This window comes from Schistocerca americana, chromosome 2 (genome assembly GCF_021461395.2).
Source record: "Schistocerca americana isolate TAMUIC-IGC-003095 chromosome 2, iqSchAmer2.1, whole genome shotgun sequence".
NCBI classification, from domain to species: Eukaryota; Metazoa; Arthropoda; class Insecta; order Orthoptera; family Acrididae; genus Schistocerca; species Schistocerca americana.
In genome coordinates this window covers 512,730,783-512,744,000 of record NC_060120.1, presented here as the reverse complement: position 1 = coordinate 512,744,000, position 13,218 = coordinate 512,730,783, and the positions used below count along the sequence as shown (strand labels likewise).

General features: G+C 40.7%; 1 protein-coding gene across 1 annotated transcript in view; it reads left to right on the top strand.

Moving 5' to 3' along the window:
- Positions 1-13,218, top strand: part of LOC124595100 (sterol regulatory element-binding protein cleavage-activating protein) — a 241,904-nt gene that overhangs the window by 65,795 nt on the left and 162,891 nt on the right. Inside the window, exon 8 of the mRNA XM_047133693.1 lies at positions 12,461-12,595. Within this exon, the coding sequence (XP_046989649.1) occupies positions 12,461-12,595 (135 nt within the window). The remainder of the gene's footprint in view (positions 1-12,460; positions 12,596-13,218) is intronic.

Genomic DNA, 13,218 nt, shown 5'->3' with positions numbered 1-13,218 from the left:
TAAAATATATTAAAGAATACATTCAGCTAAGTGATAATGATGTTAATTTGTAGCCCAGAGTGTGTTGAACTAAACGCATTTTATCTGAAAGGCTTAGGACAATCCACTACTGAATAATTGTAAAAAATGTAAATGCTTGCAAATACGAAAAAACACATGCGGCCTGAAACAAATAAGGCTGTATTTTCAAAATAATAAACAATAAATTAAAAAAAAAATATTTTTGTGACTACTAAACATTGGGGAATTCATCCAGCAAATATAATTTTTTTCTGAGATGGTCAAGCAACCAATTATTTTTTTCTTGGACCACTTGGTATGGATGGACCCAAATATAAAATTTAAAAATTCTGGTAACTCAAGTCTTACAGGTACCTATTTAATTTGGAAGCTTTCTGTCTGTGGCTTCAAAGACCTGGACTGGTCTTGTGTTATTACTCCTTCTGTCAAATATGCTGGATGGTGGAAGGCACTGTATAAAGTATGCCACCAAGGAGTGATGTGGTTCTATGTTTCCAAGTCCATACAGTCTGGCTCTCAGGTCACTTCCTTTTGCAAACTGGAGTTTTTTGTAGATAAACTTCAAATTTTTTCTGTGATAGCACTGATGTCTCTTTCAGGTTCATCTTCTGACATATCCTCAAATTCCGATTCTGTTTCTTTTTGAGAACTTCAAATATGAACTTCTCATTGACTTCAAACTGTGTGGACATTTACTTGGTCTATCGATTATTCATATAATTTTGAAACGCGTCCCTGTTGATTGTTTAACATTTTTGAACACATTCTAAGTTGATTTCTGAATGAATCATAAGTTGATTTTTCAGTGCGTGCATAGTGTATGTGATATCTCTGCAAGAGGAATCCCGATCACATCTAGAAATAAATTTTCCTGCAGACAAAAGAGGACGGGGCTATACGATTTGAGCGGAATAGAGCTGAACAGGTGAATGCCAATCGCTGTTTGTTATGTGGTTGACTGTGTTTGTGAATGATCAACTTTGCTATAATTACTACCAAAATCTATAGATTCAGACTACCAGAGTGGAAATAAATGACAAATAGGCATAACAGATAAGAAAAATTATGTATTATCTTCTCGGTGTATCCAAGCAAATGAAATTTTGACAGAAAAGTTTTGGCGAGATCGCTACACTAGTAATGGCCAGTTGTACAGTCCATGGCTAGCAGCTGCTAAAATTCAGTTCTGGGAGTAGTGCGGGGAACGCTTTGTACGAATGCATAATAACGCCTAACCAGAGAATAAACGTGGGATATATATACCGGTGATTGTGGCAGCGTTAGTGAAGTCAACCAGAGAATGAGTCTTGAAACTAGCAGGAATAGTTACAGAATTAGTGATGACAAGATTGTTTGTGGGAACGAGGAAGGAGAAGAAATGGAGACATCACACAAATTATGGAAGAATATGATGATTCCAAATTTATACAAAAATTTCGTACTACTACTACTACTACGCCAATGACTTTGCCGCAGTGGTAACATGGGTTCCCGTCAGATCACCGAGGTTAAGCGCTGTCGGGCTGGGTTAGCACTTGGATGGGTGACCATCCGGTCTGCCCAGCGCTGTTGGCAAGCGGGGTGCACTCAGCTCTTGTGAGGCAAACTGAGGAGCTACTTGACTGAGAATTAGTGGCTCTGGTCTCGGAAACTGACATACGGCCGGGAGAGCGGTGTGCTGACCACATGGCCCTCCGTATCCGCATCCAGTGACACCTATGGGCTGAGGATGACGCGGCGGCCGGTTAGTTTCGTTGGGCCTTCCTGGCCTGTTCGACAGGAGTTTAGTTTTAGTTTTACTACTACTACTACTACTACTTCTTCTTCTTCTTCTTCTTCTTCTTCTTCTCGATCTCATGCTTGAGAAGCTGGAGTGTATGAATTAAGTGTGAAACTATTTCCTAACATAAAGCTTTTTTGCTTTTAGTAGGCCTAATAGGCATTTCATATTGGTACTTCATGAATTATATTCTGTCATGCTATAAAAATGACCATTTGTGCCAAAACAGTCTCATTTATTTGGTGTGTGTTGAAATTGCTGCAGTATTAGACAGGCCTATTTAGTTTCATCTAGCAGACAGTGACAAAATAGATGTAATCAGATTGAGAAATCACATCAGTCTTGGGTACTAATTGTACTAAGAGCTTTTTCAGTATTAGACAACGACATTTTGATTTTTCATGTGGCATAACATTGGACGAACTTCGATGAGGTTACAGAGTCTTTCGCAGAAAGGAAAGTACGCCATGTAAAGCTGTAGCAAGATTAGAGAGAAACAAAATGCTAGGTCCTACGGATTAAAGAAATGTGTACTGTCTTGCTTGTCACTTGTTTTTATGGTTTTATGTATCCTATATTTCATTTTATGTCACGCAAAACTGCACGTTATTAGCTAATGGGGAATGAAGAGTGCAAATTTTTTGGAGAGTTCTTTTTGTCCCAGCTACAAATAATCCCATCCAGTACTAATTGCCAGATTTTTTTTAAAAAAAAAAAGAGCAGCAGGATGTCAATCTGGCCGACTGTGAGCAGGAGAGGCACCACAGGACATTTTAATTTCCACTGTCATGAATCTAGTTTGATGACGTCCATTACAAAATGTGCATGTTTGAATTCCACAGAGAAAAATACAGTGATGTGTGATAGGAGAATCTGTGTGAAGAGGTGTGGCATTGCACTTTGGCACACTAAAGACCAAATAACATGTATTACATTTCCTTGAATATATATGTTTTATGTATCACACTCTTCAGAAAGATGTGCGGTACAAAATGAATATTTTTTTAAAAGTTAATTTTTTTTTAAATGTTTGGTGTCCTATCTTAAACGCTTGGGGGAAATATCATAGATCCGAGGCAGATGCCCAGTGCAGTCTGGGTTGTAGTGAGGAGGTGGTAGTCTCGACGCCATGCGTGTTTACATTTAGTGATTTTGCTGTTTCCTTTTTGCTTTCTGCTCTCATGTCAAATGAAAACAAAACGGATTTCTGTGGCTGGGAGCTATCAAGAGAATTAAAATACATTCACATAATTATGGAGGCCTAAATGTTATTAGTTTCAGATCTTATTTTACTTCCACCTTTCTGACAGTCAAGCAATAATCGCCTTGAAGAACGATGAAGTTAGTTTTGTCGATTTGCTCAAGAAATTTGGCTTTTATTAATCTTTTCCGCTCAGGCAGTCAATTTATTTGAAAGTGTTTGATTCCACGCTATTGGCTAGTTTCAACTGTTCACTGTACTTCAGGTGCACATTTTCATCTTCTAGCATGTATGGCACTATGCCATAATAAAGAACCAAACATGAGATAATACAGTACTGATACTCCAAGAAAATTTACATCCCAAAAACCACACTGAAAAGCATAATATAAGGTCAAGGCCAGCTGCATTGGGAATCTGGACATGCGAATGTGCACTATAAGCCGAATTGTGCATTTTAGTATGGCTCACGAAATTCTGATGCTCTTGGAGTATCCTCTGATGTCTTGTTTCTTTTATGACATAATGTAAGATCTTTCAATGTTTTACACCTACGAACATATGGGCTTCCTGCGTCATCTAGCTTTGCAAGCGTGGTGACGCCTGTTACCTGGCGTTCTCTGGCAACTGCTTAAACAAACCTATTTCTAACAAGTTGCGGGAAAATACTGCGAATGGTTTGAAAAGCGATAAGCATAGTTTATACAACGACATTGGGTTGCGCCACTCATTGCGTGGAATGAGTTGCATGAAAATGGTTTCATATATGACTGTAGACATGGCGATACCAGTATACACTATAGTTTCGTCGTTTTGTGGGTTCCTGAGTTGTGTCTGAAATGAAAGTTTTGAGCTACGTGTCGCATGATTTGTGATGGAGTTAAAGCTTGTTGCATGGAATTGCTGCATAAGAAAAAATGAGACATGTTTCGATTTGTGGCTGAATGAAGAAAAGATGTTAGCTCGGTTGCTAAGTAACCTTGCTGACCGAGCGAGGTGGCGCAGTTGTCGGCACACTGGACTCGCATTCATGAGGATGACAGTTCAGTCCCCCATCCGGCCATCCTGATTTAGGTTTTCCGTGATTTCCCCAGATCATTTCAGGCAAATGCCGGGATGGTTCCTTTGAAAGGGCACGGACGATTTCCTTCCCCATCCTTCCGTAATCCGAGCTTGTGCTCCGTCACTAATGACCTCGTGAACGGGACATTAAACACAAATCTCCTCCTCCTCCAACCTTGCTGAAATACTTTGTAATGGAAAACCCAAGAAGTTCTTTTAATTATCTTAGAATGTCACCATAACTGTTCACGTTTCTTCTAAATAGAGTTCGTTATTCGATAAGGAAAAGTATTTATCAAAAATAGTTTTGCTATTTCTATCACTCATTGTATTGTACTTGGCCCACAGCATCAGTAAGAAAGTGAGTGCCACAGCCACATTCACATTTTGGGGGGTGGGACTCAGGAATTCGATGTTCCACAAAGTATTAAAAAAATTAATTATGCTGTTTTGTCCAGCCTTGCACTTATGTTTTAATAATTAGTAAAGGAAATACATTTCCTGAATGAGTCTGCAATCCTTTTTGTGTGAATGAAGCCTTTAGATCACTTACCATCTATATTTATAAAATTGTTTCGGCTAATGCCATTATTAGAGCTGTAATTAAATTCTTATGTTCCTTTAATCTTAATTACAGATCTGGTGATGACAGGAACTGAAATGACATTAAAAGTAAAGAAATATATTAAGCAATGTAGACCATTTTATTCATGAAATATGTTTTAACAAATTTGAAGTGTGCTCAGTGTGGGAGAATTTACTTCTGTATTTTACCTGCAAGTCAGACCATTGCAACATTGATTTTCTCCTTGCCATCAAAAACATAACCAAATTACTACCAAATCGACAACTTCAAATTAGTTTCTCGCATTAATGTGTAGTCACATTGTTTTACCACACACAGAATTACGTCCATGGTATTATTTCAGCTGGTCACTCAAACATTACAAACAATAGATTGCTACTTAGCACAAAAAAGACACATTAAGTTGCAGACAGGCACAATTAAAAGACACTTACATAAAGCTTTTGGCCACAGCCCATACCAACAGAAGAAAAACACACACCATTCATATACACAAGCAAGCACAGCCTGTGTTCACATGACTACCCACTCTAGCAATTTGGGCCTGAATGCAGCGTATTTGTGCTTATTTTTATGTGGACACACAGTTTCATGTATTGCTGCACATTTTTTGTGTGTATTTTTATGTATCTATGTGTATTTTTGTGTATTTGTGCATGTTTCTGCATGTTGCTATGTATTTTTACGCATTTTTCTACAATATTTTTTACACATTCTTGTACGCACCTTTTCGCTTATCCAGTTCCTCTCACAACCATCAACAGCTATTTTGCCCATTTCTGTGTCATTCCCATTTCCTTTGCACCACTCCTGCCACAGTGAACCCCTGCTCCATCTTTCTGCACCAGTTCAGAAAAGGAGAAAAATATTCCTTTCCCTGGCCAAAACCCAGTCCCACATCCTGTTTCTCAAATGCTATCTAAACCGTGCCTGCCTCCTTTCCCTCTTCCAAAGCAGCTTAACCGTAAAGATTACTTTCTCTGGATCTGACCTCTCCCTTCATAATGACAGACACTTTTTTCAGATTCCGTCAATCCTTGGTCCTTGCAAACTTGGTACTGCAAAATCACATCTTCATGGCACCTCTGCCACTCCGCAAGATACTACTGCTGTGCAATCCCCTCTCCATACACCACATCTCTGATCTCTGAAATGGAATCCCTTGCTCCTCCAGTACCTGGTGGAGCATTCCAGATACCACCTCCATAAGTTATCCAACCTACTGACTACCCAACCCCAGTCATACCCACAGTGTTCCTCCTCATCCATCCCTCATAGCAATTAAACCCAACATAGCTAACCTTTTCAACTTGCCACATCCCCCAAAACTCCCTACCAAATCTCCACCAAACCCAGAACCAAAACATTCCCTTCCAGTGTTAAATTTTACACTAAAATCCTCAGCTCCACAGAAGCTACAGTCGTGTCCAAAGGCCTCACCTTTAGCCGCATGTATTTGTCAAAGTTCTGCTCTGCCTCTCCAGATCCCTACAATGGAAGCACTATTTTGCTGCCAATCCTTCCTACCAGAACCTCTCGAATTCCAACATAGAACCCTGCCTCTTCCTGTTCATACCACCATCGGTCCGTGATTCTCCCCCCCTCCCACCACTGGTCACCTTCCAGATTTCCTTACCTCCAAAGTAGTCTCGCAATCCTTCCCTAGGTCCCATTCTCAGAACACCAACCTTTCAATAGATGAAAGAATAGCCGTACACAACTTCAAAACAAATCCTGACCTAATCATCCAACCTGCAGATAAAGGTTCCACCACTGTTGTTATGAACCACAGAAGGCCTCCACCAATTATCTGACTCCTCTGTCTATAAATTATCCCAGATGCCCAACTCAACCTCCAGTCTCTGCCTAAAGCCTTAGACCAGGGACGGCCACGGCGTGCCAAACTGCAAGCGTGTACAGATGTGCTGCACGCGTGCCGTCCAGGGCTCGGTCCTCCTCGCCACTACTCAGCTTTCCTTGGTCTTTCACGGCACTGCTCGGCACGGCGCAACATTAGATTAGCTGTGCGATGCAACATCTTTTCATCCGGCATAGGGAGCATTAGTTGATTTGTAGTGGCAGCCATGTTTATTCCTCGCTATTTGTTAGCAATTCGTAGGAAGTTTATAAGTACTGTACAGTGGTTGTTGCAATGGAACACATGCTCACAAAGAGGCGGGGTAGTGACACGACGTCACGAGCCTTCAGAACTGAATGGGAATTGCAATATTTTTTCGAAGAGAAGGATGAAAATTCTCAATGTCTATTATGCAGTCGCATACTCGCCAGGCACCGCAAATTTGCAATAGAATGGCATTATAATACCACACACAAAGGACTTAATAATTTAGTTGGGTTGATAGATCAAACAAGTTGCAGGAATTAAGACGACGTAGTGTTATGCAGCGAGACGGACCGAACACGAGTACCACTTACAAATCTTTGTGTTTCTGATGTTTGTATTTGTACATATTTGTCGTTAGAATTCGAATTTAGAGTTCACTCAATCTTTGTTTCCTGTTTTTAGCCTGCAACCAAACGTAGCGACCTGTCTTTAAGAGCAAGCTACAAAATAACGCTCAAAATTGCAAGAGTGAATAAGCCTTTCAGTGATGGTGATTTCATCAAGGAGTGTATTGTTGAGGCGGCGGAACTCTTGGCGCCACAGGAAGTAAAGAAGTTTAGTGAAATTAGTCTTTCCAGACAGACAATAGCTCGCTGCATAGCTGGTATGGCAGCGGATGTCTACAGGCAGTTAATTGATAGTTCCTGCAAGTTTATTGCATTCTCGGTTGCTTTGGACGAGTCGACCAACATTTCGGACACAGCACAACTAGCGATTTATGTTGGTGGAGTCGACACAAATTTGCACATGACGGAAGAACTGTTAGATTTAGTACCAATGAAACACACAACGAGGGGTACCGACTTGCTAAAAGCAGTTGAAGAGGCAGTTGAAGCCGTTGGCCTGAATTGGAAAATGTTAGTTTCTGTCACCATGGATGGAGTGCCAGCAATTTGAGGTGCTCAAAATGGGCTGGTAGCATTGCTGCGTAAAAAACTAGGACGATCGACAGAAGATTTGTACGGAATTCATTGTTTTGTACACCAAGAAGCTCTTTGTGCTAAGTATGCTATGAAAGAAGTCGGCCGTACCCTTTCAGAGGAACCATCCCGTCATTTGCCTGTAGTGATTTAGGGAAGTCACGGAAAACCTAAATCAGGATGGCCGGACACGGGATTGAACCTTCGTCCTCTGAAATGCGAGTCCAGTGTCTAACCACTTCGCCACCTCGCTCGGTGAAAAAAAGGTGAATGCATTTAATAAGAAACTCACATTGTGGAAGGAACAACTCATGAAAATGAATGCCGCCCGTTGCCCTACGCTCTCTAAAGTCAGAGAGAACGCAACTTCTGACGAATTCGTTTCTGTGTTGGAGGAACTACAGGCACAATTTTCTTAACATTTTCAGGACACTGCCAGTCTGACATCTGTTTTTGAACTATTTTCTAGACCCTTTGCCATTTCAGTTGAAAGTACTCCAGTGATTTGCAAATGCAATTGATCGATCTGCAGTGTAATTCCCATTTAAAGGACAATTTTTTTTTAACGTAAAAACTGTCCAGGAATTTTACGAAGGTTTTCCTCGGGAAGAGTTTCCCTGTCTCCACAATGAGGCTGCAAAAGTTATATCAGTGTTTGGATCGACATACGTGTGTGAAAGGTTTATTTCGATTATGAAACTAAATAAGTCAGGATTACGTGGCAATCTGAGTGACGAAAATATGAGAAACTGCCTGCGTTTGTCCGTGTACCATCAGTTTGTGCCGGATATGTACTTTATTATGTCTACAGTGAACCAAAAATAATTAAATTAATGGTGATAATTTTGTTTTATTTGTCATATGTTTTGTTGAGAATTGTAGTTATTGCAAATTTTGTGCCGTAGTTCCAGAATATAACATTTGCTTGTTTCACATGCAGTTGGAATCACTTATTCCACATCATACTGCATGCTGTAGACTACTTTCAAGTCTTTTTCTATATCTCAGCTTAAATGTTGTAAGAATTTTACGAGTGACGATGTGAGAAGCACGATATTGTTGGTGTAATGCAGTTTCAAACCCAGCGTTATTGTTATTTTTCTGTAGGTGTACGAACAGCCAACAAAGATTCAGTATTGCTCAAAGTGACGTGTTGTACAGAGCTTAATATTGTCGAATGCCGTAATATGAAACTAAGCCACATGCTAGCACGGCGGTGTTCCTTACGCGAATGCACTGTCACGTGCAGCGTGTTCGTAGTTCCGCGCATGCGCGCAGTCAGCTGGTGTGGTAGTGGGAGACGTGTGATCTCAGAAGGGAGCGATCCGCACACGTGTGAAAGTTCGGCACGCATGCATCCACACATGCCGCGTTCTTGGCCGTCCCTGCCTTAGACCCTTCCCAGAACCTCTTCCCTGAATCCATTTCCCTCCTCACCCCTGTGATACCCCGCACACCCACCTTCTACATGCTTCCCAAAATACACAAACCCAACAGTCCTAGACGCCCCATTGTGGTTGGTTATTGTACCGTCACTGAAAGAATTTCAGCCCTCATTGACCAACTCTCCCAACCAGTTGTCCGTAATCCAGCATCCCACTTCAAAGTCACCAACCACTTCCTTCACCGACTCTCCACCATCCCCACCACTTTACCTCCTGGATCCCCACTCGCCACTGTTGACGCCACCTCCCTATACACCAACATCCTTCATGCCCATGGTCTTACCACTATTGAACGCTACCTTCCGCAATGTCCTTCAGATTCCAAACTGACTACCTCATTCCTCATACACCTTAATAACTTTATCCTGAACCACAACTACTTCACCTTTGAAAGGAAGGTATATAAACAAATCTGCAGCACAGCCAGGGGCACCCAGATGGCACCCTTTTATGCCAACCATTTTATGGGCCATCTAGAAGAGACCTTCCTAGCCTCCCAAAATGCCAAACTCCTAGTCTGGTTCATGTTCATTGGTGATATCTTCGTAATCTGGACTCAGGGCCATGACACCCTATCTTCATTCTTTCACAACCTCAACACCTTCTCCCCTATCTGCCTCACATGGTCCTCCTCAACCCAGCGTGCCACACTTTCCTAGATGCTGACCTCCTCGTCTGTGATGGCTCCATCTGCAACTCTGTCCACATTAAAACCACCAACAGTACCTGCATTTCGGCAGTTGTCATCCCTTTCACACCAAAAAACCCCTCCCACACAGCCTGGCCAGCCAGGGACGGCATATCTGCAGTGACAAGAACTCTTGTTGCTCACTATGCTGAGGGTCTCACCAAGGCAATCACAGATATGCACTATCCCCCAGACCTAGTCTGCAAACAGATCTCTTGTGCCATTTCCTCTCACAATCCCAATCCTCCCACCATCTCCAAGAACCATCCACAAAAGAGTGTCCCCTTCAACACCCGGTAGCAACCCGGACTGAAACAACTGAACCACATCCTCCATCGGGCCTTTGGTTATCTAACATCCTGCCATAGTTTTATCCTATCCCATCATGGGCCAGGCCACCTGTGAAAACAGCCATGTCATTTACCAGCTCTGCTACAGTCATTGCACAACTTTTTATATTGGTATGACTACCAACCAGCTGTCCACCAGGATGAATGGCCACTGCCATACTGTGGCCAAGAGCAGAGTAGACCATCCTGTGGCATAACAAGCAGCTACATAACACACTTGATTTCAGTGGTTTCTTCACTACCCAAGCCATCTGGCTCCTTCCTACCACTACCAGCTTTTCTGAACCCTGCAGAAAGGTGTTATCCTTACAACACATTCTCCATTTCTGTAATTACCTCCTCTAGGCTTGACATTATTTCTTCATTTGTGTTGTTTGTCTTAAATTTACAGAACACCATTCTTCCGTAAATTATAGACTGGCAGCACACCATGTTTTATCATTATAGCTCCCCACAAGGTTCTGTATTTACGTCAGTAGTAGAATATAAATTGCCAGTTACAACTAAATGTTAGTCCCACATAGCAAAATATTAGAGTACTTTGTAGTTGTAGAGTCTAGTTTTGAAACAGTTATTGTGCCAAGGACAGTTTTCTAATTTTGCATTCCTTATCTGGATAGGATAAGATAAAACTAATGTCCTAAGTACAATAACTCTGTATGTCCTGTCCAAACAACATGCCGCATTGCTGCACATGGTCACGTAATGTCCCACTACACACGAAATTCCATACAGAAACATGACAAAAGCTGTATGAGCAGAACAAACACCAAGCATGGGCTTCTACATATTGCAGCTGCACATATGCAATAAAGCTTGTCTTCTGGCACTCTTTGGCAAGTGCTCAAATGCAACAATTTGTAACAGATCACAGGAAAATATTGTGAATGGTGGTTTGAGAAGAGTAACTTTCAAAGTAAATTTTCTTTTACACAAAAAGAATTGTGTTTGAGAATGTGTTGTGAATTTCCTAAATCATAGAGCACTTAACACACTTTAAAAACTTAACACTTTGAGGACCAGCCACTTAGAAAAATTTTGGGCTCAGAAGATCAGACATTTATGTCACCATTTAAAATTTTACTGGCACAGTTGTATTTGATATAATTTAAAGGGTAACACACTAAAAAAAAAAAAAAAAAAAAGACCAATATTGTATGTGAAAGCTTAGCTCTTCTTGTAGCTATACTATATGTATATTTATTTAAACTATGAGCTTTTCTTATTTGTGTATTCATGCTACTTAACAGTGATGCTGCTGTTGACTGACTGAATCAAGTGTCCTATGCTCTGTATATCTGCTTGCTGTTGTTTTCGGTGAGATAATGTGACTTGAGCTATAATTAGCTGACAAAAGCGTGTCGCAATCTCAATCTCAGTGCTTCGGAATCTAACGTGCTGTGTTTGGTAGAATTCATATTTATACATTCGTAATACGAAAATATGTAGCATACATTTTGCTACACATCAAAGATCTTTTGCTGTGTTTCATTTCCTAAAGTGCTGGGAAGTTCTATGCCGATGTGTAAAACCTTTACCGTTCAAAGGATTGTTGAGTTTTACAGTTCTGAGGAAAAGTGTACTGTTACTTAACATGGAGAAAATGGATATTCACCCTAGAGAACGTGCATTTTCACCTTAGAAAAAGTGTATTTTTAACTGAGAACTCTGGGGATTCCCCCCCCCCCCCCCCCCCTCCCCTTGTTCGCATATGCACCCTGTGTGATACACTACCCAGAATGATTGTTTCACCTAATTTGCAGTGACTTTAAATACATCGGCACCCAATGGTTTATTTAGTGTTGAGATAACATTAGAAATTGTCAGCCTGTTCCTCTAAGTATGACAGGAGAAGAACACCAGTTTGCCATCAAGTGAAACAGAACCAAATTGGAGCAGATCTAAGAAACACACGAATTTGAAAACATGACTTAATTTCTAACTATCGGATTCTTTTTAGGATTCTCTCTTAGCGAGAAAGTTCGTGAACCACAAAGAAAGGGTAAGATGTACAAGAACTGAATGCAAAGAAAAGTCACTTTAAATCCTGTATCCACAGAGGACTATGAAATGATTTAGGGAAAGCAATGACTAACAGAAAAAATAATGAACTTTCGGTTACAACAGGTGAATGATGAGAACTGAACTCGGACAGTGGCAAGTTTCCCACCCAGTACTTTGCTTGTTATACTTTTATTTTTATATGGAGATGGACAACTATGTTCATATTTTTTGCCTAGTTATGGATTTTTCGTACATCATCTGATTATTTATGTTTCCAGGTTTTGGCATCTCTCTTAATGTCTGTGGGTCTTTGCTTCTCTTTTGGCCTGACCCTGTCCATGAGTGGTCGTGATTACTATCCATATCTTGTTGTAATTGTTGGACTGGAAAACGTAATTATTCTCACAAAATCGGTAAGTAGAAACAGGCCTATAAATTGATCTTCTAGAAGTATTATATTTTTTTTAGTCACCAGTATGATTGTGGAGGTCCATTGTGTGCACAGCCATCAATATTTTGCTTGATAAGAACTGTAAAAAGGAAACAACAAAAGTGCAGAGGGTATTAAACAACACAAAACTGGAAGCTCTTTTCTGCAAAAAACTGAATTGTACATAAATATAATTACTGGAGTTTTGCTATATCGTGCTAGATGTTATTGCTTTTATTTGGTTGCATTTGTCCCTACTTAGCAAATAGCACATACTGCGAGTTTCTCGGGGACAGGGTAAATGGTTTGTCCCTGTACTCTTACCAAGGATGGTTGGGCAGTTGCGAGACACTGGATGAGTTAAAATCTCTGTTTGGTCATCCAGATTTAGGACTTCCATGACTTGCTTAAATCACTTCCTTGGAAACAGCGTGGGTCGTGTTTCTTCTCTCTCCTTCCCCAATCTGAGTTTGTGATTTGTCTCAAATGATCTCATTTATGTGGAAAATTAGACCCTAACTTTCCTTTCTTTATGCCCTCATTTGTAAGCGGTGTGTTTGGAAAATGTTTGTTTTTGTGTTCGTGTTGTTTATGTGAGGTAGTGCC